Source organism: Vulpes vulpes, chromosome 3, assembly GCF_048418805.1.
Source record: "Vulpes vulpes isolate BD-2025 chromosome 3, VulVul3, whole genome shotgun sequence".
NCBI classification, from domain to species: Eukaryota; Metazoa; Chordata; class Mammalia; order Carnivora; family Canidae; genus Vulpes; species Vulpes vulpes.
The window spans coordinates 99,088,193-99,116,077 of NC_132782.1; the positions used below are offsets into that span (position 1 = coordinate 99,088,193).

Sequence of the window (27,885 nt, forward strand, 5' to 3'; positions counted from 1 at the left end):
AATATGTCCCTTAAATTTGGCACTAAAAGTGAGGACCTTAGCCATTGTTTTCCTCATCCTCAGCCCTGCTGTCACCTTCAATATGGTAGTGGCAGAAAATCTAGAGAAGTACAAGTGGCCACCCCTGGGGTAGGTTTAGGGGGGCAGGCAGTTGGAGGAGAAGCAGGGAACTTCCAGAATTCCAGAAGCTGACTTGCTTTGTCCCAGGACAAAGCCTCAGGGGACAGGGAAAGAAGAGTTACACATGCGACCTGCTTACTGGCCCCCACATTCCTAATAAGTTTATTAATATTTTCTCTAATAAGTCATTATGACTAAGAGTACTTTCATTATTTTAAGAATAAAAAATCAATAACACCTAATAATATGAACATAATATTTGTTAATAATGCTAATTAAACACTAACCTGCTAAACAACAAAATGATTTCAATTATGCCTCATCACAATTCTGGAAGGTTGGCTCTAATATTACTAATATTATCTGATTTTGCAGGAGGGGAAACAGGGTCAAGGTGGTGAAGTCTCTTTTACATCCAGCATGTACAAGCTGTATATCCAGCATGTACATTTCATCAAAAAAGGCATTAGAATGCCAATAAAACCTTAGAAACAAATTGGGATATTAGGATATCTGTTACAATGCATCACATGAATGAGTTAAAGTAGGAAAATATTACATAGTTGGCCCTTGAGCAATACAGGTTTGAAGTACACAGGTCCACTCCAGAATTTAAAAAATATATATAGTACAGTACTACAAATGTATTTTCTCTTCCTTATAATTTACTTAACATTTTCTTTTCTCTAGCTTGCTTTATTATAAGAATGGAGTATATAAGACAAATTATGTGTTAATTGGTATGTTTATGTTATGCTTATGTTACCAGGAAGGCTTCTGGTCAACAGTAGTTAATTAAGTTTTTGGGAGTCCAAAGTTTTTGGGAGCGGATTTTTGAAGGGGTATTTTGGTTGCTCCTAACCCCTGTGTTGTTCAAGGATCAACTGTAATCACTTTCATAAACCTCTAAATGCATATAACACTCTTAACAACCATTCCAGATGAAAGTTCTTTCTAAACGAGGCATAACAGGGTATTTGTTTCTACGTGACCCAACAGCATGCTATATCCCCCAGAGCCTCAGCCAAGTGATAATGACATCACAACTTCAACGACGACTCCTACTTCTGGAATGTTTGGGGCAAGGAGGTGTTTGTTATACAACCCGATACCTGCTAAACCAGCTTCTAATCTAGATTCTAAATCATGTTCTACAGTTGGACATCAGACTTGTGCTAGTCACCTGGAACTCAGAACCAGTAAGCCCCCCTAAAACCATTGCTGCTACCACCAGTCTGTGAGGGAGGAAGAAGGCTGCCCTACCCTTTTATGAGGACTTCTTCCAAAGGTGGTTACAGGCTTCTGAGCTCAAACCAGATCTTCATGTTTGGCAGCTTAAATTTTACTAAGGACCTGGGTAACCTTACCCAAAGCTATATAAGGAAAATGATTGTAAGTAATTCACAGACTCTGTCTCTTAAATAGTTATGCATTTCTTTTTATGCAAATTAAAAATGATTAAAACAGCACATTAATCTCCAATCATATGCTAATTTTGCTTCTACTAAAACCAAAGAAGGTAATATAATTTTTAAGAAAATATATGAAGTAAATAATAAAAGAGACATCATGAGGTGTTAGAGCCTCCACATAACCAGGCAGTTGGGCTGCTGGTATATGTGGTCACCTAAAAATTCCCTTCAACCGCTAGGTCATATAACTCTTGACTCCAGCCAGAGATATCGCATAACTCTCATTTTGTAAAGATTCCAAAGCCTCACAATCAGTGACTACCCTGTGTCATTGGCTCCAACAGAATTAATTCAATCAAGACCAATTTTCCGGGTGATACTTTACTAAGGACCTGGGTGATGCCACTCAAAGCTTTGTAAGGAAAATGATTTGAGGTGATTTGCCGACTAGTCTTATTCCTACAGGATTTTCTAGAAACAAATACAGGAGTTTTCTACTTAACCAAAGCTCAGTAATTTAATTAACAATGGAAACAAATGAACAAATGGTTCTTCTATCTCTTTTACTTAATATTTGGTTTTGATTTTCCCCCTCAAGAATAACAGACCAAACCCCTTATTTTCTTTATACCTCTATATTTGTAAACCCAATAAATAAGACTTAATAGTAATAACATAAGTTATGGTCCATAAATGTTTCTGTAATCCCAAGACTTGTGCTAAGTATATGACATACAATATATTGTGCTAAGACCTGTATTAAGTATAAAACAATTTATTTCATCGGTGCCAAGACTTGTTCTAAGTACATGACATACAATTTATTTCATTGGTAAATATTTTGACACTTCCTCATATACTGTCTTTTATTACAATGTGACTATTTCCTAAAAAATAAAATTAATTAATTAATTTAAAAAGCCCTACTCAGCTCCCAACCCAGATATCAAGGGAGTGACAACACAAGCACTCCAGCTTCCTTATCTGTCTCCCAGACTATATTTTTGCTCTTTTGTTTCATCCTATACGTTGGTGCAAGAATCGTCGTTTTAAATAGTCAAAGTTTGGGGGCATATTACCTCTTCCCAAAGAATCACACTTCTTAGCCTCCTGATTCCAAGAAGCTTTCCCAGTTTTATCTTCTGGTGCTCCCAGACATCAGCCCCCTGTTCCAACTCAACCCTGTCTGGCAAGACACTGTTCCCAAGAACTAAACAACATTCCTCCATCCATAGGCTTCACCTGCATGGAAGTACCCTCTTCCTCTCTGCCAATGTATCTCTTAACCTTTAGGAGTAGAGTTCTGGAGACTGACGTCAAGAGCAGATCCCAACTCTTCTGCTGATATGTTGGGTGACCTAGGACAAAGCCCTTCACCTCTCAGAGCCTCAAATGGCAGCACAGCTAAAAACATCTACCTACCACAGATGTTGTTGTATCAGTCAGATGATGCACCTAAATACATGGTGTGGTATCTGGTTCATAATAAAGTTCAATAACCTGTCCCTGTTATCATTGTTGCTGTTACCATTAACTTTATGTTGGGGCTTGATTTTTCCCCCATCCTTCATAAAACCTTTTTATCTAAGTGATCAACGTCAAAATGATATCTTTTCTTTGAAGTATCAAATGCATTCATTTTTCCTATCTGATCTGACAGCTAGAATTTACTGCCCTGCACTGTTGGTTACCTTCCTGTGCACATACTGTCTTATTCCCTCCTCTCTAGAATAAACTCCTTGAAAAAAAAAAAAAAAAAAGACCTAAGTCACCTTACTGCATTCTTAGGCATTTTGGCTCTTTGTGTGACTGAGGCCTTTACATCTTGTCCTGGGAACTTCCCCCTTTTTAAAAGGTGTAGGTTAGTTGAGTTAGTCTAGAAGAACAGGGTGAGCTTAAAGCAAACAATAGTCTGGGATCTGGAGGTGGGAGTGGGAGTAGGAGGGAGGTTGAGATAAGAGAGACCAGACAGCGGCAGAATCGAAAAGAAGTGTATTTTGTTTTCTGTTGTTTTTAATAACTATCTTCTTTTGTCTAAGATCTCCTAGTAGCAGAAAAAAAATTAAGGAAAAAGGGAGCCCTGCCACCTTTTGCACCACCCTATCACCCCAGCCTCCTCTTTCCGGGTAAGGACGACTAGTTAGACGCCTAAGCGCTTTGCAAGGAACGTGACTCCAGCTAAGTATAGGAATTGTGAAAGTGGACCCAAGAATACTAACTCCACTGCAACCCTGGGGAAACCAAGCTGGAGGGGACCCAGCTCGGCCAACCGAGGCGGGGCGGGGGGAGCCGGGGCTGCGGACGGCGGAGACCCGCGTTGCTCCGCCCCCGCAGCTGGGCGGCGACCAGTAGGCGGCACCGCCGCGCAGCGCGCTCATATAGGGCGCAGCCCCGGGAGTACGGATCTCTGAGCCCTACCTGAAATTAGAAGGTCGGTGGCGAGATGAGCTGGGCGCCAGCGTTCCTGAGCGCTGCCGAGGTGCAGGAGCACCTTCGCAGCTCCAGCCTGCTCATCCCGCCTCTGGAGGCGGCTCTGGCCAACTTCTCCAGCGGCCCCGACGGAGGGGTCATGCAGCCGGTGCGCACCGTGGTGCCGGTGGCCAAGCACAGGGGGTGAGTGAGGAAGGCTGGGGCTAAGGGCTGGAGAAACTGGAAAGGTGGAAAGGGAGGCATGCATGCGAAGGGAAGCAGCGGGGGAAAGGAAGAGAGAGCTTGCCTAATCATTGCTAGTAACAGCTGCCAACCTAATATTTGCACTCTCGGCCGTGCCAAGTGGATGCTTTTCAAGGGTTATCTTGCTTAATTCAACACATGCTCATATGGGTAGGTGTTGATGGAATCATTTTACTGATGGGGAAAATGGAGACTCAGAGGTTAAGTGACTTACCTAAGGCTACATCGGTAGATAGTGGCAGAACTAGAATGGTTTTTCTCATCCAAAGCCAGACTGTCCAACATACTCTGCATACTGCCTAAAGGAAGGGCAGAGGAGGGGCAGGGGGACGGGAGGACACAGGAAAGAGAAAGGAAGGTCTATGGGGACTTGATCGCACACCCCAGTGTTGGTAGGAAGGGGTTGAAGCTACTCCCTCTCTCCTTGTAGTTTCCTGGGGGTCATGCCGGCCTACAGTGCTGCAGAGGACGCCCTGACCACCAAGTTGGTCACCTTCTACGAGGGCCACAGCACCACCTCCACGGTCCCCTCCCACCAGGCCACTGTGCTGCTCTTTGAGCCCAGCAATGGCTCCCTTCTGGCGGTGAGCAACTCCTTGCCCTGGGGTGAAGTGGGGCCCTGGGGCCTAGAGTTAGTGCCCAAAGTTAGCTCTCTGAGATAGCTGGGTGAAGTTTTAATTGTGACCACAGATGCCCCGTATGAGTGATGATGTCTCTGGATCCAGCAATGGTAGAGGTTATCTGTGACGTGTATCTGTTTCTAGGACTGCCTGAAGATGCATAATCCAGCACCAGAGCCCACTGCTACTTCAAGTGTGTGACAGACAGTGTGGAAGTAATAATCTCATCATTCATGTATATATGCTCTTGTCCTATACCAGTAGCTCCAATATACAGTTTGATCAAACCCAGTAGCCAAAGAAACATTTATTTAGTGAATCTCTATAATGTGGAAGATCTTTCTGTAGGAATGTCCTGTAATCCCTGGGAGTCTTTTCTGACAGATACACAGTAACCTGTTTTAACATTTAATGATAATATCAAAATACAGCAGTAGCTCACTTACTGAGCACTTTGTATGTGTCAGGCATGGTTCTGAACACTTTACATGTATTAATTTTCTTAATACTTAGAACCACTCTTTGAGGTAAGTAGTAGTATTATGCCCATTTTACAGATGAGGAGACTGAGTTGTAGAGCACCAATGCCCTATCTTATGCAGATTTACGTAACTAATAAGTGTATGGCTAGACTTCAGACCTACTGGGTGTAAGTCCACAGTCTTTGGTTTTTTGGAGACTATGTCTACTGCCTATCCAACTGCCACTTAGCATTTACCATGTGCCCAAAAAGAGAAATTGATCTCAATTATGACAACATTCCTCCATGGGAGTTTTTATTTTAGCACACACACCCTCCCTCCCAATTTCTGTTGGGGTCCCTGAGTCTCAGAGTAGTAGAGTCACTTTGCTTGAGGTCACACAGCTGGTTAGTGAGTGAAAGGCCCAGGGAATCATTGTGAGATCTTTCTGACTAGGGAACCAATATTCTTTACTTATGTGCTCTGTGCCCTGTACCCTGCAAGCTGGCTCTGAGACCATGCGGTTGAGTTGTTATCAGGGACAAATGCTTCATTCCTCCCAAACCTCCTCTGGATCTTTAAATCCTCTTCCCCTGATTTCAGGCTCCCCAAGGAACCTGACTGTAACATTACTCCTCTGAAAAGACTGTCTAGCTCTTCCCAACATACACTTATTCAAAGGAGATGACATTCGTGCTACCTACCAATGGTGGTTCCCCAGCAAAGTGGAACCAGCTCAGGCTTTTAAATGAAATGACAAGACCTTAGATCCTTTCTGAATCTGCTCAGTAAAAAGCAATTCACTTCCTTGTCTGTAAAATGAGAATACTCATGCTACCTGGTAAGGTCAACTAAGATGAATAACTTAAAAACAGGAGAATGGTCAAAGGATGGTGGTTATTTTTAGCTAGATGTAATTCAGAATCACCTGGGGAGCTTTTGAAAACAAGGATGTCTGGGTTCCTCCCTTAGGGGTGCAGATTAGTTAATGCATCTGGGCGTTGGTATCTTCAGAAAGCTCCCCACAGGTATGGCAGGAGTGGAGAGCCATTGAGATAGAATTTCATGGCCCTGGCACAGATATCAAATGACTTGCTCTAATTCTTCAAATTTATCTGTCATTTGGTATTTTGAGAGACCCAGGACAAGAAAAGAAAATGGGCAATCCATGAGGGCTCATTGGGCACAAGACTGTGTACGTTTACGTGAGTGCTTTTAACCCTTACAAAAACCCTCTGAATGGTTGGCATTATCTTTGTTTTTACAGGTGAGGAAAACGGTCCTTAGAGATTAAGATATTTCCTCAAAGTTGCATTTCTCATTAAGTGGAAGAATTAGATCCAGATTTGATAGCAAGCCTATGCTCTTTATAGGATACTATGATGCTCCCTAGGGCTGCCCTTTCTGAGCTACTTCTTTACTCTTAAAGAAGTGCCCCTGGCTCATTGTCTCTCCTTCCCTCCAAGGTCATGGATGGAAATGTCATAACTGCCAAGAGAACAGCTGCAGTTTCTGCCATCGCCACCAAGGTAAGACTAGTGCTAGGCTGTGCTGTTAAGGTTTGCTGGAGAGTGGGGTCAGGTGTCTCTAGCTTGAAAGCTTAAGGGAGAAGTGAGGAACTTATTTTGGTATTCCTTTGGACATAGCTAGAACCCCACATATCCCAAATGTGGGATGTCAGGTGAGCACAGTGATTCGCAAAATTATTAGCTACCATTTAATGAGGACTACCAGATTCTAGGTACCCTACATACATTATTCCTGATCTTCATATCAACCTTGCAAAGTAGATATGAATATTTCCATTTGCCAGGTTTAGGGAATGTGGCTCAGAGAGGTTATGTGAGTTGCCGAAGATTGCACAGTTACTAAGCAACAGAGCAAGAATTTAAAATTTGACTTCTATGACTCCTAGGACTGCTTTCTGGCCCCTGTACCACACTGCTCCTGGTAAATCAGTGTAATTGCTCCATAGGCCAAAGCCAAGAAAATGAGGAGATCTGAGCAGACTCATGTATTCATTCAGCTAGGCCCTACCTGAGGCCCTACCATGTGTCGAGTGCTGTTCTAAATGTCAGGGATATGGCAGTGAAAAAAACAGAGTGGCACACACATAGGAGGTTAGAGAATAAACAAGATGAAAGGTTTGATTTGCTCAGAAAATAATTAACCAAAAACAAATCCCTTTTGAGTTTAATAATATACTAGGATTTGCTTTTTTAAAAAAATCCTACTACCAGCAGAAAGCAGTGTGCTGGATGAAAATAAAGCAGAATCGAGAATATTAGGGAGGGGTAACCTTCCAAATTATCCAGGGAAAAATCTCACCTACCAAGAAGGTGACATTTGAATAAAGACTGAAGAAGTGAGTGAGAAGGGGGAAAGGGGGAACTCTCTAGAGGGAAGGGAAAGCACATGAAAGGGGTGATGATGTTCCCAAGCAGTGTCAGAGCATCCTACAAGAAAAACAGTATTTTTAGAGGTTAGGGTTAAGAGGAGGCTTGGAAAACTAGGTGTCTTCACATGAAATGGAGAAGTTCAAGGTCTGCTGACACTAGTTTATGACGCCTTGGCATCAAGGAAGTGTGGGATCTGGGGAGCAGCAGAGACCAGGTGTTCAGACTGCGAGAGTGTTAAGATATTCGAAACACAGGATAGGGAAGGAGGAATGTGAGGATGAATCTGGTAATCCGTGTGGGAAGGGGGCAGACTACAGCACACGAACTAGTTTTTTGAATTATGTCCAGACTCAACTCAGACTGAAATAATCAAGGGACTCCTTGAGATATATTTGTTCTCTGATACAGTACTGCCTTACATTCTTTTGTAAAGGTCTTTTCAACATAATTTCCCACCCGTTGTCTTGACACATCTTTGGGTTTCTGTGAGGAACGCAGAGAACGTACTATTGGCCTCCTTTCACATGGAAGGAGATGGAGACTAGGGCTTCCAGAAGTCGGGTAACCCATGTAGCTGGAGGTCTTCTGAGGCCACCTGGTCTCTTGGCCCAGGTCTGTGGTTTTTCATCCCTGCTATGCAGCAGCATCACCTGGGGAATATTTTTTAAAATTCAGACCCCCAAACCACTGATCTGAAATCACTGAGGGTAGAGCCGAAGAAACTAGTTATTTTTTTTCAATAGTCTCTGATTAAGTCTGATGATCAACCAGGTTTGGAAACCCAACTCTTATAGCATCCAATTACACTTTGCTTTTTTGTATTGATAAAAATCTGCACTCCCACAAGAGCTGAGCATCATTAAGAAGATGCTTCAGAGCTTAAGCTGAAATGTCACAGCTTTATGCTCAGGGGTGCAGATGGGTTATTTCAATAAGGAACAAAGGACCTATTATTCTTTTTGCCCTGGAATAGAGAATATTTTCTTTTCTACCACTTCTCGTCCATTTAGGGCTCCAGGGAGGAGAATGAGAAGTTTTCGGCTGACAGTCACTATAACTCCTCTGCATTTGGGTTGCACATAACCTGAGTTGAGGACGCTCACATGCCTTTGCAAAGTGATTGTATATATCAGGGTTTATCCCTGGCATGCATTTATTCAACAAATATTTAAGGGTCTACCAGGGGCCAGATCTAGTGCTTGGCCTGCAGCATAGAATGGTGAGCAAAACCAGATAACAGTACCTGCTATCATGGAACAGAGTGTCCATTTGGGAAAACAGATGTTAACCCAAAGATCATACCAATAAATGTGAAACTGCAACCCTGAAAAATACATTGAATGCAAGAGATGAAGTGCTGTGAGAGTGTATAACAGAGGGTCTGTGGGACTTGGGATGGCTTTTCCTGTATAAAGGATATCTGAGCAGAAATTTGTAGTGGGAATTACTTCTGAGGGACAGAAAGGAAAGTATTCCATGAAGAGGAAAGAACTTGTGCAAAGGCCCTGTGGTTGATGGAAGCACATGTGCTTGGGAACCCACAAAGAAGGTGGTATGGCTGAAGGACAAGAAGTGCAGGGGAGCATGGCCTGAGAGGGGGCTGGGTAAGATGGCAGGGGTAGACTACACAGTGCTGTTCATTAGCAAATGCAGATGAAACACACTTTCAAACTCTACCTAAGAAACCTAGCAGACTCGTATACCTGCTTTTAATTATCTGCATGCTTTGGAAAAAGAATGAAGTACCACTAGTCCTATTGTTTTTTAGTAAGTCTTATAAATGTTATACTATTTAGGGAGAGGGATGCCAATTGTAACATTACCAAGGCAACAAATTATCAAGATAACCAATCAGAATTAGAGATTTAGTTTCAGAAGTGGAAGGTTACTTTTAGAGGACACCACAAGAATTTCTGCAGCCCAGTACACTTCTAAGAATAGATTCATATTAACTGAGGACAGAAAAAAAAATTGATTTAGTTAAGGAAAAAATCACCTAATTCTCCTTGTTGGCTAAGAGCATAAGATTGCTTGTTTTGTGGATAAAACTTTTCAAGTCAGATACCTTGAACAATAGTTTATGGCACAAAATGGTATCTCTCCTTCTGTAGCTAAAGCAGAGATGAGCATTTGCTCATATTTCTAAGACTCCTTTTTTGCTACTAATTAATAATTCAAGAGACTGTCACTTTTAAGATTACATTTCAGAAATACAATAGTTAACATTGTAAGAAAGAGCAGGCCCAAGGGACTCAGATTTTACTAAATGAAATAGAGAAAGGGCAAAAGAAGGTCTTATTTAATATGAATGGCTTGAGGGGCAAGTGATGTCCTCTATACCAGTAGTTCCCAACCCAGAATGATTTTGCCTCCTACCCCCACCCCCAAGGACATTTAGCAATATCTGGAGACATTTTTGGTTGTCAAAATTAGGGGAGGTAGGTGATGCTTCATCTAATGGATAGAGGCAGGGCTGCTGCTAAACATCCTGTGCATTCACAGGACAGTCCACCCACCAACTCGGGCAATAAAGAATTATCCAGCCCAAATGTCAGTAGTGGGACATTAGAGGTTCCTAGTCAGTGGAACCAGTCAGGTTCTCAGACAGTGCTGAGGTTCAGGAACCCACTTTATATCTTATACAAAACAGTGGATAGGTGCCAAATCCGTGCAAATAAGACAGTCTCTGTCCTCATGGGCATACAGACCAGCACAAGAAAATAAATCCCAGGATCCCTGGGTGTCTCAGCGGTTTGGCACCTGCCTTTGGCTCAGGGCATGATCCTGGAGTCCTGGGATTGAGTCTTGCATCAAGCTCCCTGCATGGAGCCTGCTTCTCCCTCTGCCTGTGTCTCTGCCCCCCTCTCTCTGTGTCTCTCATGAATAAATAAACAAAATCTTTAAATCTTTAAAGAAAAGAGGGCAGCCCTGGTGGCTCAGCGGTTTAGCGCCACCTTCAGCCCAGGGCCTGATCCTGGAGATCCGGGATCCAGTCCCACGTCGGGCTCCCTGCATGGAGCCTGCTTCTCCCTCTGCCTGTGTCTCTGCCTCTCTCTCTCTCTCTCTCTCTCTCTCTCTCTCTCATGAATAAATAAATAAAATCTTTAAAAAATAAAGAAAAAGAAAAAAGAAATCTGTAAACAAATAAGTACTGTGAAGTGGTGATTTCTCGCTTGACCTCCTGGAGAGGTGACACTTGATATGAGTTGGTCTTAGAACCCCAGTCCCAAACAGACACACATACATCCCCAGCAGCTGCCACAATTGCTCTACATTACTCTCTAAAGGAAGATGGAGGCTGAGAAAGGATCAAAAGTGGGCTCAGAAAATATAGCTGAGAACCTTGAGTAACAAGGGCCCATGGATTCTAGGTAGCTCTTAGAAGTAACTCAGAGCTCTGAGAGGTGGATGTGGCTTCTCATGTCCCCAAGGTGGGTTTGGCTTCTCATGTCCCCAAGACAGAGTAGCACAGGAAAGAGAATGTGGGCTTTGGAGAGTGAAAGATGTGGTTTTGGAGCTCCATCGTGCCATTTCATAGTTGTAGGACTCTGAGCAAGTTACTTAACCTCTCTGGACCCCAATTTCTTCATCTGGAAGAAGAGGGTAAAAGTAGGAGGGCCTAGTTCACAGGGTCATTGGTTGGACTAAATGAGATCATGAGGCTATAAAGCATTGGCATATTTTAGTGCTCAGTGAAGGTTCCCTCCTCCTCTCTGCACTCTGTAGAGGGGAAACTGAAACACAAAATGACATCTCCTTCATTGCCTGAGAGATAGTGAGGAGCTGAAGATAGGGTGGAAGACACCTGATATTCAAACCATACCTGCTCTTCACCTGGCTGCTGTCTCTCCCTTGACCTTTGCCACCTTGTTTCTCTCAAATAGTTTTTGAAACCACCCAGCAGTGAAGTGCTGTGCATCCTGGGGGCTGGGGTCCAGGCCTACAGCCACTACGAGGTCTTCACAGAGCAGTTCTTCTTTAAGGAGGTAAGTCCAGGGAAGGTTGGGGGAGAAGACAGGAGGGAGCAGTCGGGGGCATTTATCTATACTCCTTCACTGCAACGATGTGGACTATTCTAAAATAGTTAGGTTGAGAGTCAGATTTAGACCATTCTTTTAATGACTTGCCCAGAAGTCCTGTTGGAGGCAAAGAGATGTGAATCACCTGTCTCTAGTTTCTTTATTCCTAGGGTATGCCAGAGGACATAGCAAGCCTATGCAGTTAAAGGATTATATTATATCCATTATATATACATTCAGTTTTCCTTTGGGTCCCTCTCCATGCTTCTCCTAGGAGAATCTGGGGGTCTTTCGGTATTCAGGGGTATGGACCCACAAAGTCAGAACCAGGCCCAGAAGGCAAGAGGCCCAGCACCCTGTTTCTACAGCCTGGGTGTTGGTCCACTGTTCCCCAGTCATGACTCCCACTTCTGACGGGACCATTTGATGCTACTTTTATTTTTTGTACGTGTGAGAGGGATAGGGAAGATTTTAAAATGACATTTTTTATTCTTACCTTTTAAAAGATTTTAAAAATTTATTTGAGAGAGAGAGCATGAGTTGTAGGAGGAGCAGAGGGAGAGGGAAAAGCAGGGAGCCAAACTCAGGGGCTCATTCCCAGGACCCTGAGATCATGACCTAGCCAAAGGAAGTCACTTAACAGACTGAGCCACTCAGCTGCCACAATATGACATTTAAAAAAAATATTTATTTACTTATTTGAGAGAGAGAGAATGTGGGCAGGGAAGGACAGAGGGAGAGAGGAGTCTTCAAACAGACTCCCCGCTGAGTGCAAGCCTGATGCAGGGCTCAGTCCCACAACCCTGAGATCGTGATCTAAGCCAAAATCAAGATTTGGCTGCTAAACCAACTGAGCCACCCAGATGCCCCTTAAAATATGACTTTTTAATGATAATAAATAATACCTCTGCTCTGGCAAATGTAGACTACAAGGAAGAACAAAAAAAAAAAGGTACCTTTTATCTGTTTTCAATAATAAGCAGTTCACACTTTCCAGTCCTCTCATTAGCTTTTCATAAAGTAATTTCTATCATGTTAGATATACCCAGTTGTATATCCTGTCTTTTCATGAAATGTTCTAACACCATCACTTTTCAGATTACCTATCTTTTGTATCCTATTTGCATAATTTTTTATCAAGGAAGGTGCAATGGGTAGCCATTCTCTTTTGACTGGGTATCCTATATTGTTTCTTACCTTGGTTGATGAACTTACTTAAACATAACATTTACTTCTGTATTTCTTATGTTTCCTTGTGAGAGATTCTTCAGGCCTTGTTTTCATTTGAAGGTCGACAACCTCCACTCCACACGTGGAAGTCTGCTAAGCAGGCTGGCGAGTCCCCACCTCGTGGTGGGGCTAATGACCCTACTCCCACCAGCATCTGCCAGAATTTTAACTGTAGCTACGACTCTTGACTTTTTCATCCCTTACACAGTTCACTTCTCCAACACTTCTCATTTTCAACCCCCTACATACCCTTCACAGATCAGGTTACTCTATCAGTTACTCTATGCATGGCACTGCCATAGAATCCCACATCTGCTATGAGTCCTTTACAGAGTCTCAAACACAAAGTGGGAGTATCATGTTCACTGTACCCACTTATCATGTGAATTTCATAGAGATGAAAACTTAGGCTGCATGAGGTTAAGTCATTTCAAGAGTGAGGAGAAAGTGACAGAGTGAGGATTGATTCCAAGCCTGCCTAGCTCCAGAGCTCGCTCTGCTATTAAGTTATATAGTAGTATCTATTAAGCTATAGAGGCTAGGTATCCCTGGCTAGAACTGGAAAACTGCCTCCACTTCTTGCAAGGAGAAAGGAGTAGAGGAAGGTCATTTTCAAATATTTGGTCAGGTGTCTTCCCTGATTAATGCTGTACCCTTGATCAAATGCTCTTTCTCCATAGGGGGTGATTTAAACAACCACAGCCCTTACCCCAGAGTGGTTCAGCTTTCCCCTGGTACCCCTGGGCTTGATGAAACATAAACAGTCAATCATGGCACCAATGTCCTTCTTGTTACCCTTCAATGAAGGTGAGGATATGGAACCGCACCAAAGAAAATGCAGAGAAGTTTGCAGACACAGTTCAAGGAGAGGTACAGGTCTGTTCATCAGTCCAGGAGGCTGTGACGGGTGCAGATGTGATCATCACAGTCACCATGGCAACAGAGCCCATTTTGTTTGGTGAATGGGTGAAGCCGGGGGCTCATATCAATGGTAAGCAGAGTAACTCCATAAACCACGGGTAGGCAGTGGCCAGAGTTGTCCCTAGGCTGGACCAAACAGCTGCATCTGCAGTGATGTTTTACTCATGCAAAATGAGCAGGCCTTTTAAGGTCCTCAGAAACATGTGAGCCCTAAAAAACAATATTCACTCAAAAATATGAAACAGAAGTCACAAACCTGAAACCTATAATAAATTTAATTAAAGTTCTATAAAATGTAACATTATGACACATGGTCAGTCACAGCTAAGTTCTTAAATGTAATGAAATTTAAATCACAAAAGCTAAATGATTCATTCTTTCTTAATGAGACTAACTCCCCCCCGATTTTTTTTTAATTGTAGCACAAGACATTCAATGTGCCATGTGGATGCTCTTTAATATGTGTGATCGGATATGTAGGACTCCAAACATAAGAGTTCCTGGGCTTCTGAAGATTCTCAAATGGCTCTGGAGGTTTTAGCAAGAGCTAGTCTATATTGAATACTTACTACTGCAGATGCTGTTCTAAATTCTTTATTTGTATTCAATCAGTCCTTACGACAACCTTATGAGGTAGGAGCTATTATTATCACAACCCTCATTTTATAGGTGGGTAAACCGAGGCATGGAGAAATCAAGTAACTTGCCCAAAGTTAGAAGTCTTTAGAGATAGAGCTGGGATTTGAACTGGGGTGATCTACCCTCAGATCCCAAGCTCTTAACTTATGTTCTATATTATCTTCCAATAAGAAGACTGGAATCTGGTGATCGAGCAGCCAAACACTAGGGATTTAAACATGTTCTCAGTGCCCTGTGTTTTAGTGACAAGCACATGGTGGGTGTGAACTCAAAAGCTAAGAATTCTGTACACATTGGCAGATGAACAGGCAGTAGCCAAGTGTCATGATTATGCATCCACTCACAAATGTGTATTGAATGCCTACCATGTGCCAGGCACTGTTCTAGATGCTGAGCAGGCCAAAATAAACCAGCACTCAAGGTCATTGCTTTCCTGGTGCTCATATTCTAGGGAGGGGAAATAGGTAACAAACAGGTAAATAAATAGATGAGCTGATGGATCCAGCTAAAGATTAAGTTCTGTGGAGGAGACAAAAGTGTGGCATATCTGAGGAATGGGCCAAAGCCAAGTGAAGCTCTCAGCCTGTGTGAGTGGTATTATGATATGGGTCCAGGGGGTAGATAGGCAAGAGATGGGTCAGTTCTGGCTTTATGGACAGTAACACCATTTCCGGAAGGACTTTGGAAATCAAGAGAAACTGGTTCTTGGTGAAATGGATATTGCTCAATCTTCAGCAAGACAAGCTTCATTTTTTTTTTTTAACCCTAAAGCAGCATGTATTTATTATCATGCAGTTTCTATGGTTTCAGGAGTCTGGACATGGGTCAGCTGGGTCCTCTGCTCACACAAGGAGGAAATCAAGGTGTTGTCCAAGCTGCTATCTCATCTAGAGCTCAAAGCCCTCTTCCAGGCTCAGGTGGTTGTGGCAGATTCTTTACGTTGTAGGACAGGAGTGCCTGTTTCCTTAGGGCACCTCTCAACTTCTAGAGGCAACCCACCTTCCTTGTAATGTGGATGCTCCATCTTCAAAGCCAACAATAGAGAATCTCTCTCACACTGTGAATCCCCAGGAAGGGCTGTCTTGATTTTGAGGCAAGATGTCTCTTCTATTTCCCTAGCCTAAAGGCAAAATTGGTTTGTATGTTTACAGAGGCATCAAATATACTTCAGAGAAGTATGTTACAAGTGCAGTTGACAGGGAAATACCAACAATAGATTTCCCTTACTTTGCAGCTTAGCTTAGAGATAGACCCAATTCCACCCTCCCCTGCACTTCCCCCATCCTGCCTGCGTACCCACCCCAGCTGGGGTCTGACCCTCACCCATTCTTGCTCCACTGAAGCAAGGCCAGCACCCATTCTGAGTCAGGCCCCCTCCCTTTGCTGCCTGGCCCACCTCCATCTCCCTAAATAGCCTCACACAACCCTTTGAGAACTCACCCTGCTCAGAAGAACTGGGGCAGGAGAGGGTGGGGGTTGTGGGGAGACACAAGGGCAATGAGAAGAGGTGGCTTGAGAAGCTAGGGTTTTTCCCACCAGCTTATGATTTATTTACAAGCTTCATTTAGTTTGTGCTTTTGTTCTATAGAACTCACCCACACAAATGACCTCCAAGAAGGACATTTTTCCACCACTCTCGTTGAAATTAGAGTGAGGGGGACAACAGCAGGAGAGGGGGCAAATAAAGAAAACTGGACACAGTGTGAGAAGGCATATAAATGCTGCCTTATGTTGGGCTAAGGCTTTATAATGGTTTCCAAAGACTAGCTGGCCATGGGCTGGATCCAGCCAGCAGATGTGTTTTGTTTGGACCATAGTATGCTCCAAAAATCAAGAAATAACACATGCAAATAGATTTCCTGCTTCTCTTTAAAAAGAAAAAAAAAATGAGGGGGAAGAGGAGAATATCTAACAGCAGCCCTGCATTCTCACATGGCCACAATTAGCTGGAGCTGAAGGATGATTGCTGTCTTTACAAGGGCCTGCTTTCTTCTGTGTACTTGGGCCTTTACCATGTCCAACCCAGTCCCTCTGACCAGCTTTGTTCCTGTTCATTACCTGCCTGGCCCTGCAGGCATTTGATGGCAGCTTCTGCATTATCTCACATGCCAGTGCCAGGAGGCATGATTCCTTGGATTCTTCATTATGCTCCTGGGCTCTGCAAAGGATGTGAAATCTTGGTGCCAGCATGGAGCCAGTTTCCTCTTTATTGGGGCTTCTCCATTTCCCTGGCCCTGAGCTCTTTTGTCATGAGTTAAGATAGAAATGATTGGGGGTGAGGAATGAGAATGATTCAAAAGCAAGCAGATTGACAGATGATGGAGGAGTGCAGAGTATGAATAAGCTGTTAAGTGATGTCTCTGTTCCAAGGCTCTTATGAAGAAGTTGCTGCCCCAGATAAATGGAAGAGGTATGAAAGGCATGGCTCGCTCAGAGCCAGGGGGCATAATTATTAGATACATAACCGTGGTGAGCACCTTCACTTCTTAGATCCTCTGTGCATATTTTAAGTGGGAATCAGACATGAAGTGTACTTGTGAGGACTATAAATAATACGTGTGAAACATCCCACAGCTAGTAGGCAACCAATAAATGCTGAGTTGCCTCAAAATCTTTTAGAAAGATCTTGATATGAAATGCAAAAAAAGAAAAAAAAACCGGCATTATTCTTATTGATGAGTGTTTATTCTTGCTGATTGGGAGGGGTTGGCACTGGGAAATAAGGAATCCCAAATCTGAATGTTCCTGTGTATCGTATGTCACTTCCTTTTCCCCTACCCCTCTTCTATTCTTTGACATAGTAGCGTCCCTTGCTGCTAATTCTGAGCTCAGGGTATGTTTTGCTATCTCTCAGCCATCGGAGCCAGCAGACCCGACTGGAGAGAGCTGGATGATGAGCTGATGAAACAGGCTGTGCTGTATGTGGACTCCCAGGAGGCTGCTCTGAAAGAGTCTGGAGATGTCCTATTGTCAGGGGTGAGCCTCTTTTCCCGGTGGGCTGCTGTCCAGCTGGTTTCATTGGGATCCCAATGTTTCATTAACCTCCATTTGGACAGCTCCAGACCTCAGTCACACCCCAGACCTCAGTCACCCCCACTTCTTTGAGGGGGAGGGGGGCTGTGTGACAGCTCCTAAACATCTCTCAACCCTATCTAATCCCCTCTGAAGTAATGTGGCCATTATGGTAGTGACATGTGTTTTCCTGTCCCCTTTGCCTGGAGAGAGCAGCCTGATGGATTTTTCCATCAGATCAAGCTGTCCTACAAGGCAGTAAGGTTGGGAGATAAGTGCCTGAAAACCTTCCCAATGTGGCCAACAAAATAGGACTGGAGTTGGTCACTTTCTGGCCGTATTCTTTTGTAATCAGAGCATAGGAAAAAAAGAGAGCTGCCAAAATGGGTATTCAGATAAGAACATGCTTATTTCCTCACTGACCTATTGTCTTGGCTGGACATTCCCCTGGTCACAAACTTATATCTCTGCATTCATGGTAACACAAAGGCAGATGCTATGCAAAAAAAAAAAAAAAAAAAAATTATTTTGTTTATTTATTTATTTAATGAGGGAAGCCATTTTATAAATGGCCTTTTGTCAGGTTTTTCCCTTACCTGGTTCTCGATGCCCTCCCTGCCCTGCCTCAGGAGCTGGCTGGAGTGGACATTGGCTCCATGGCCTGGGTCAGTGTATGTTCATTTCATAGGCCAAGATCTTCGCTGAGCTGGGAGAAGTAGTGAAGGGAGTGAAGCCAGCACACTGTGACAAGACAACGGTGTTCAAGTCTTTGGGTAAGGACTATAGCTCCCAGGGCACACATCCAACCAGAGCACAAGGCAAGTTAACCCATTGGTGGAAAGAGGAATGAGTCACTGGACTCCATAGCTGAGTCATGAAATCCATCACTTGGGTCAGTTATTCACACAATGATTCACTTATCATTCACACATGGCCAGGCTCATAGAATAGTGGGTAAGCCCATGAACTCTAGAACTGGGTGGTCCTGGGTTGGCTTCCCTTCTGTGCCAGTCCCTGGATATGTGTCCTAGGGAAGGGACCTCACCTGTCTGAGCCACAGTTTCTTCACCACCTGTTAACGCCAATGTTTTTGAGAATTCAGTGATGTGTGTGTGTGTGTGTATGTGTGTAAAACAATTTGCACATAGCAAGTATCAGCAATAAATCATTTACACTTCAAGCTAAATAAAAGTTGGAAGAATCAAATAAGATTAAAAACAGGGAGGAAGGCAAACCATAGGAGACTCTTAACTATAGGAAACAAACTGGAGTTTGCTGGAAGGGAGGTTGGTGGGGTGATAGGGTAACTGGGTGATGCGCATTAAAGAGGGCATGTGATGTAGTTAGCACTGGGGGTTATATGCAACTGATGAATCACTAAATTCTACCCTGAAGTTAATAATACACTGTATGTTAACTAACTTGAATTTAAATAAAACCAAAAAAGTAATAATAAGGTAAATGAAAGTCAGAAGAAGGTATCCTTCAGGGGATAAAGATGTTGTAAGACAGGGAGCTTAAGGGAAATGGCAAGGAGACCCACCAAAAGAGATCCATGCAGGAAATATAACTGGAGACCCCTTTTTTTCCTTCCTTCCCTACGCTTCTACTTGCTAATTTGAGAAGGGCTTCCATGGGGAGCCCCATTACCACCAGACTTGTGCAGGCAGAAGTACCACCAGGGACGGGCTCCCAGTAGCCAATCTGCTCCTCTTCCCAGCAACTACACCCTACCAAGTCTAAAGAAATGGACACACATGGTAACAGAACTGATAGTCAGCTAATACACCTAAAATACTGATACACTCCCAAACTGGTTGATAAATAGTTGCTGCCCTGAGCCCCTCACGATTGTCCTCTGCCCCTCTCTCAAGATCTTTTCTATTTCCTATGATCAAGCACACAAAGCTCTCATGCTTGGGAGAACATTATTAAGAGGGCTCTGACCACCTAGCATTCTTGCCAGTCAGTATCTGTGCCTTGGTGGCTTTTAAATATTTTAAAAGTCTCTCATGCACAGAGAGATAGGCAAAGGCAGTATAAACTTTACCCAATGCCTGGTTCAAAGACATTATACTGATCCAGTTGTGACAAAATTTCAAGTTCAGAGCAGATCAGAAGTTAGCAACCCCTTCAGAAGACGATACTACAGAAGTCTGTTCCACCGTCTTAAGCAATGTTTGTTTTCTTGCTTTGGGGTTTGGTTTATCGGCATATCTTTTCATCTAGCAGATGCATATTAAACATCTCCTATGTATCAGACTCTGTATTGGGTACAGTGGTGACTACAAGAATTAATAAATCAGCCCCTGTCCTTTGAGAACATACACCCAATGAGGTTGAGTTATGTATCCAAAACAACAAGATAAATGGAGTTGCTGAAGGAAGCAGGGTTTGGACTAGACCGAGGGTCAACAAATGATAGCCTGTGGGCCATACTAAGCCCACTACCTGTTTTTGTCCTGCCTCCAAACTAGGGATGGTTTCTAATTAAATGACTAGAGGGAAAAAAAGAATATTTTATGACAAATGAAAATGATATGAAATTCAAACTTCAGTGTCCATAAAGAAAGTTTTATTGGAACATGGCCAGGCTTATTTCTTTACCTATCCTATGACTGCTTTTGCACTACAAGGGCTGAGTTCATTGCAAGAGACCATAGGGCCTGCAAAGCCTAAATATTTTCCATCTGGCCCTTCACAGAAAGGTTTATGACCTGTGAACTAAACTTTGAAAGATACTCAAAATGTATTTGGTGGGCATTTCTCACTTAGTATCTTGTCCCTGCCCCACTCTGTCCTTCGCAGACCTTCCAAGCCTACACTCACCTCGGGTATCATTCTGTGTTACCCTGATGAGCATTAGCAGCACAGACAATGTTTTCAAAAACTGCCAGTCACAGGGTCTGGGCTGTTCCAGGAAAAGTTGTTCTGACAAAAACTGAACGACATTTCTGTCTGTTCCAGGAATGGCGGTGGAAGACATGGTTGCAGCCAAACTAGTGTACGATTCCTGGTCATCTGGTAAATAAAACAAAGGATCTTTGCATTGAAGTAGATGTTACAGATCAAGTGATGCTGTTACCAGCTGTCTCATGATTTCTAGATCAAATGAGGGAGTCCAGTGCCTAGTGAGCTATATAGTTTTGAGCTTATCATGTCTTACCTTAACTAATGAGATCCCCATTTGTGTGTGTAGTTGGAAAGCAAAACTAGGTGGCCATTTCTTCTGTTATACCAGATTATAGCAAACGTCCTTTCCCTATATTTCACTGCATTTTTGTAATTCCTTGAAATAAAGCATTTTCCAATTCTGCACTTCTTGCTTTGGTCATTTCTATGCTTCATGGCAAAGAAAGTGAGGGGATCATGTGTTTCCATCACTTCCTGGGGGAGTTCCAATGACTATCATTTATTTTTATTTTTTAAATTAGCATACAATTCATGTACCATAAAATTTACCAGTTTACACAATTCAGTGATTTTTAGCATGTTTACAGGGTGAAACCTGTAATCACTACTGTCTAATTCCAGAACATTTCATCACCCCCAAAAAAGAATCCTGGTACTCATTAGCAGTCATTCCCCTTTCTCCCTTCTTCCCAGCCCCTGCCAACCACTGATCTGCTTTTTATCTGTATGGACTTGCCTCTTCTGGACATTTCATATAAATGGAATCATATATTATGTAGACTTTTGTTTCTGGCTTCTTATAATTTAAATCTCAAGGAGCAGTGGAGCTTCTATATTAGTCAGGACTTTTTTGGTCACAGTGGCAGAAAACACAACTCAAACTACCTTAGGCAGAATGGACGAATGAGGAATGGAATGTACTGGTTCTTGTAATTAAGAATAACACAGGTAACTGGTCACAGCTACAGCTGTATCCAGGGCTCCAGGTGTCCACAGCACCTCATCTTGCTCTCTCCATCCCTTGACTCTGTTTTCTTCAATGTTGGGTCCTTTGCTAAGTAGGTTTTCCTCTGGCTGTCCTCTTTAGCAACCCTAGCAGAAATGGAGATTACCCCAGAACTGAGACTCATGGGACATTGTAGATCATGTGCCCATTTTTGTGCCTAACATTAGAGCTAACTTAGATGGAATACTCTGGCCCAGGCCAGTGCCGTGTACCTATCCCTGAAGAAACACCATCCAGGGGAATCTGATGCCCCTATTATCCAGGCCTGGGTCACATGACCCCCTGGAAGTCAAGAGTAGAATTAGCCCACCTGACCACATGACTTGACAGAAGGGAGAGGGTCTTAGCAAAAAAAAAGAGAGGAATGGGTATTGGATGTCCACTAAAGTATCAGTGTTGAGAGGGTCAGTAGGAATTATCTAGTCCAACCTCCTCAACTTACAGATGGGGAAACTGAGGTGTATTTTCCCTAGCTCCCCTGAATCATAAGCAGAGTTGTGTGGCCCTTGTCCTGCCAAAGACCCCATCCAAATCCACCCCCACTCCTAGGCTGGTTATCAAATAAGTCAGAAGCCAAAAAAAAAAAAAAAATCATTTTCTACTGCTTTGTTTTCCTACCCAAACTCCTCCTAACAGGTCCTTTCCATGTTCTATGTGACTTAGCCCCAAGTTTATCATGTTTACCAGGCTGTGTGATGGAGGCCTTTGGACTGGAATAAAATATTCATATGATCAGAGACGCCTGAGTGGCTCAGTGGTTGAGCATCTGCCTTTGGCTCAGGGCGTGACCCTGGGGTCTGGGGATCAAGTCCCACATCAGATTCTCTGCGAGGAGCCTGCTCTTCCCTCTGCCTATGTCTCTCCCTCTCTCTCTCTCTGTGTGTGTATCTCTCATGGATAGATAAAAAAATATATATATATATTCATATGACCTGCTTCTGCACATGGCAAATGACTGTGAAGTCTTTCTGGGGAACTCAATGGTCACAACCCTAAGGGATGGGTAGAGAAGGGTATGTGATAATGGAATCATTAAAAGTACCTTGATTAGGGATCCCTGGGTGGCGCAGCGGTTTAGCATCTGCCTTTGGCCCAGGGCGCGATCCTGGAGACCCGGGATCGAATCCCACATCGGGTTCCCGGTGCATGGAGCCTGCTTCTCCCTCTGCCTATGTCTCTGCCTCTCTCTCTCTCTCTCTCTCTCTCTCTCTCTGTGACTATCATAAATAAATAAAAATTGGAAAAAAAATTTTTAAAAAAGTACCTTGATTACAGTAATTTCTCTGACATTGGCCATAGCAACTTCTTTCTAGATACATCTCCTGAGGCAAGAGAAACAAAAGCAAGAATAAACTATTGAGACTACATAAAAATAAAAGTTTCTACACAGCAAAGGAAACCACCAACAAAACTAAAAGAACTAAACCCCTCTGCCCCAACACAATATAATAAAAAATGTCTCCTGACATTGCCAGATGTTCCCAGGGCAAAATTATCCCAGTTAAGGACTACTGACTTGGAAGAAGATGGGTTTACTTCTAAGCATATTGAGTTTGAGGTACCTGTGAGACATTCGAGGGGAGATGTCAGATAAGCACTCAGGCTTATGGATTTGAAGCCCAAAACAATGGTCTGAATTGATGACTCATTTAGGAATTGCAAGCATACAACTGAACTGTGTAACAGGATGGCCTGAGATATAAGCACGACATGCATTTGCACACCCTAACTTCTCAAACTCCTTCAGTGAAATGTTCTTTCTTTTCTTTCTCATTGACTTTCATGTTAGAATACAGAGAGAGGGAGAGTTTGACAGCACTGGACTGAGCTATTCTAAGCATCTAGTTTAAGGGATGGAGGTCTGAGTTCAGTGAATATTTAACCTCATCCTGGCTCATAGTCCTCTAATCTGTCTCTAGACAAGGTATTTATATTGCTCTAGCTTCTCTTAGGTCTCTTTTGTTTCATTTAGTTTGAAATGTCTAGAATTTTTAGAACATTAGTAACCTTTTATAATATAGTATAAGTCGTCTTTTTTTTTTTTTTTTTTTTTTAGTATAAGTCTTCTTTATAGCAATGCTGCATAATGGAGAGGCTATATCCTTGATGATGATAAGTCGGGAGAACCCTCACTTACTGATTCTGTAAATAAATCATAAGAGGCCAAGAGCCTACAAAAAAAAAAGCATAAATGTGCCTGGCAAGACCTCCAATGGCAAATGTCTCCCCAAAAGAGGTGGGAGTTTCATGTTTAGACTCATTTCTCCAACTTGGCCAATGACTGACTCCAACTATATTACAGTTGAGGCAGAAAATTGATTGAAAGTGGTTTGTGCAATGGGGCGAAGGTTTTACTTTTCCAAGTTACTCCTTTTTGATGTTACATAAACTACTCTTACCCTCAGATATCATGTGGAAAACTACAGTCAGTGAAACCCCCAGGAATCAAAAGACCAACATAATTGCATCTCGCCTCCAGTCTACTCATTACATCAGTTATGCAAAAATATTTATTGACCACCTTCTGTATGACAGACCAGCACTTGGGGCAAGGACTACATCAGTGAATATAGGACAGAAAATCTCTGTGTCCTCAAGGGGCTTATGTTGTATTAAGGCAGAACTTGGCTTCTCTGATAGGGAGGTGGGCATAAGAGAGTTCTCAGTAGGGGGAACTTTTTAATTCACCTTCTTTGCTCCCTGGTATATAGGACCCTTGGTAATTATATTTCATTCATATATTTTGAGCCAACTTTTGTGACAATTGCAGATATGGATATAAAGATACCCTTTAAATGGGGCAACAGGAGATGTTCAGGAATGGTAGGTGAGCCAATGGAATATACAAGCTGGGTTACCTTAATAAAAATAAAATTCAGCTGTTGAAAAAAAAAGTAAGTCTCACAACCCATTCTGGCCTCCAGACGTTTATGATTATTCATTGTGATAACATAAAGGGATTATGTTTGGTCCCTTCTTTTTAATCCAGCAATTCTTGATGGAATTTTCATGTGATGTTTTATAATCCACATGTCCTTCAAATTCATATCCTTTCTCTCATCACAAAATTGACATGAAGGCTGAAGGGATAGTCATGGCAAGAACTTCCAGTTCTACTGAACAAACAAATGTTCCCCTTCCTGTATTTTCTGAGCCAAGTGCTGCCCCTCCGGTAGGACAGCATGGAAGATTCCAACTAGAAATGAGGAACACCCACAAAATGCTTAGGGCTAAATTCTTTAAGGCTGAATTCCAGTAACATTTCCACTGGCCTGCCTTTTCTTATTCTCCCAGAGAGTTATCCTTTTATTTCCATAACATGATATTCTATCCTCCGCGTAGCAATGCTGGTTTCCAGCTCAAAATTCTTTGTACCACCTCATGCTGCCTCTCATTTGCTAGAATACATCACCAGGCTTTCTATATTACTTTTATCTCTGAAAATAATGTAGAAAGCACCACTAGAAAGCATCCTTTTTGTTAACAGTAGCACTACCCTGGTGGCTTCTGCTTCTCCTATATCCTAGGAACCAGTGTCTCACCAGGCAGATTCTGGGAAACATGTGGAGAGAGGCATCTAAAATAATGAAATATGATACAGAGGCATCTAAAATAATGAAATATGATACAAACTCAAGTCTCTACATACAAAGTCAAACACAACCAACTTTTCTGAGGGTCTTCTATGTGCCAACTGCTTTTGTGCACATTTTTTTAAAAGCAAGCACAACCTCCATTTACTCTAGACCAACAAAATGCAGTATTTGTAAACATAATCATCCCCCTAGTGCAACATATTTATTCCATGGCTGGCAATCTTTCTGAATCAATCCACTGAGGAAGAATGAGCTGATTGTTCATCAGATGTAAACATCTATATCTTCCTTAAGTGTATCCTCTCCATGGTGCCTCTTGAAGTAACCCAAACAGATGTGCACTAGGAACCATGCTGAAGATAAACAGCTATTTCTATATTATACACACAAGCAATGGTAAATTCACTTGATGTAAGTCCTGGCTATAAAAATCCAATGAAGCTTAGTTATTCAGTAGGGCTTCAATTTGAATTTGAGACTGCCATTCAAAAATGTCAGCAGCAATGCTGCCAATTTATATTGTAGAACTTACATGTATTCAGACATGTGGTGATGGTGACAGACAACAGTAAATAAAAGATATGTACATAACAAATGTGAAAATGTAGAATTTCCTTTTGCCATCAGCTTTCTCCTACAAATGACCTAGATTTTTCCTCCTCTTTTGAAATTTCAGAAGGCACTTACCTTTAGAAAAATCATCAAATAGGCCAGACTTTTTTCAGTGTCCTTCTTTTCTCTCCACTCCTATCCTCTTGCTTAAACACTGGACTTGGACTGCTAAGACTGCCATAACAAAGTACCATAGACTGGTTGGCTTAAACAACAGAAATTTATTTTCTTACAGCTCTGAAGACTAGAAGTGCAAGTTCAAGGTGTTGGAAGGTTTGGTTTCTCCTCTCTCTTTGGCTTGAAGGTGGCTGCCTTCTTGTTGTGTCCTCACATGATCTTTTCTCTGTGTGTGTGCGCAAACCCGGTAACTCTTCCTCTTACAAGGACACCATCTGTGTGTGTCCCTTGTAACCCTGATGACATCATTTAATCTTAATCACCTCTTTAAAGATCCTACCTCCAAATATAGCTGTGTTGGGGCTTAAGGCTTCAGCATATGAATTTTGGGGAGATACAATTAATATTACATAAAAGGTATATTCCATATTCTATTTCTTTCTTCACTCTCCCTGTCTGCCACTCTGTCTCTGTCACCAGGAAGGAGTATTATAGACCCATGTCTCTTACTTCTAAACATGTAAACATCTGTTGAGGGTTTAGACACATTTAAGTTGGCCGTGAAGCCTCAGGTCAATGAAGAAACTCAAGTCTCTACCTACAAAGTCACAGAGCTAAGGAGATGACTGGAGTTGGGAGTCCCCCAGGCTATGAAGCTCAGAAAGTAAGCAGCACACTTGTGTGACAAGAGATTATAGTTCAGAGTTGGAAAAGTAAAGTTTCCGCTTCTCTGTCATCCATTTTATGCTTTCTATAGCCAAGAATATCAAAAGGATAATTGAAGAGAAACACCATTTTCTTATTCCTGATTCTCCTTGAGTTGCTCACTCATGGTTTAGAGTATTTCTGAGTACATTTGGGCGTCTTTGCTAGGAGGATATTTCTGAAACCCTAGAAACCATTCTCAGCAGTCTGGCATTGGGCAGAGGGGGTGTTGCCTGAGTGTTTCCAGTGAGCCACAGCATCACCGCATTGCTGCAGGCTCACCCTGTGGACCCAACATTCAATCAGAGGCTGGTGTCAACCAGTTGCCCAGGCTCTCGTAGCACCTGCTTCCTTCTGTTTATAACATTAAGAACTTTCTTCCTGGGACCAAGATGCATGTGTATACTCTGAAGGTCCTCATCAGAACAAAGCAGCAAAGCTTCTAGATCAATCTGCTCTCTCATGAAAATGGGAAGGAATTCTTCCAGATGATGAGACTGCAGAAATACTTCCAGAGGAGTAGCATCAACCACATCTTCCTCCCACCCCACTTCATCCTCATCCCAAGGCAGATCATCTTCATGACTGTTTTCCTCTCCCTCTTTATCTGCCTCAGCTTCATCAACCTCAGCTGCTCCTTGTCTCTGAAGCAATTCACTGCACATTTTAAACTCCAACCCCCTTTTTATGTCTGACATGTCTTCGGGACTTGATATTTTGTTCTTTCTAAAAACAATATTTCCTAGACCTGGACGGTTGAGAATGGATTCATGTTGCACACATCCATCATCCTCTGCTGAGAACTGGGGCTTCTCTTGGAAGTCCCCTGAGAATGCATCTTCTTCCTCTTCTCTGAACACTTCCATCACATTCCTCTGCTCACTTCTGCTCTCTTTCCCTACCTGCTCTGCTGTATCTTTGTTCTTCTTGAGCTTTAACTTGAAAGTATCTTTAATCCCCTTAGACAGTGACCCAAATGTACCAGAAGCAGAAGCATTTGCAAGGGATGACCTGGAGAATGTGCCATTGGAAGAAGAAAGAGTCCCAGATTCTTCCTTGCTATAGTTGCGAGCCATTTTATTTTGGTGCTTCTCCTGGAGCCTCTCACATTCTTTGATCTGCCTCCTAGCATTTTTCTGAGCCTGCTCCTTCAGCCTGGTAACTTTCTTGGGGTTCATGATATTCTGGGTAGTGGCAGCCTTATCCAGGAGAGCAACACATTCATTTTGTTCTCTGCTGGCAGCAGCATCCAGCGGAGACTGTAAGCTGTTGTCCAGGGCAAAAATGTTGGCACCAAAGTTAACCAGGAATGAAACACAGTGGGTATGACCATTGGAAGCTGCATAATGTAGAGGAGTATTTCCCCAGATGTCACATCTATTGGGATCCCCTCTAGAAGAGAAAATACCAAAAATATATATAAAAACATT

General features: G+C 42.7%; 2 protein-coding genes across 4 annotated transcripts in view; one reads left to right on the forward strand and one right to left on the reverse strand.

Annotated features, from left to right (window-relative positions):
• The first annotated feature begins 3,745 nt into the window (after positions 1 to 3,745).
• Positions 3,746 to 20,824, forward strand: CRYM (crystallin mu). Its single transcript, XM_026003246.2, has 8 exons — positions 3,746 to 4,145; positions 4,636 to 4,789; positions 6,753 to 6,815; positions 11,570 to 11,671; positions 13,742 to 13,925; positions 17,349 to 17,470; positions 18,195 to 18,279; positions 20,474 to 20,824. The coding sequence occupies exons 1-8, from the start codon at positions 3,976 to 3,978 to the stop codon at positions 20,536 to 20,538; spliced, it is 945 nt and encodes a 314-aa protein (XP_025859031.1). The 5' UTR covers positions 3,746 to 3,975; the 3' UTR covers positions 20,539 to 20,824.
• Positions 20,825 to 25,834: 5,010 nt separating this feature from the next.
• The window catches only part of ANKS4B (ankyrin repeat and sterile alpha motif domain containing 4B), a 42,099-nt gene continuing 40,048 nt past the window's right edge, over positions 25,835 to 27,885 (reverse strand). For all 3 annotated transcript variants that reach the window (XM_072753695.1, XM_072753696.1, XM_026003245.2), the window contains one exon: positions 25,835 to 27,847. In XM_072753695.1, coding sequence (XP_072609796.1) covers positions 26,758 to 27,847 — 1,090 coding nt within the window. In that variant the 3' untranslated portion in view covers positions 25,835 to 26,757. The remainder of the gene's footprint in view (positions 27,848 to 27,885) is intronic.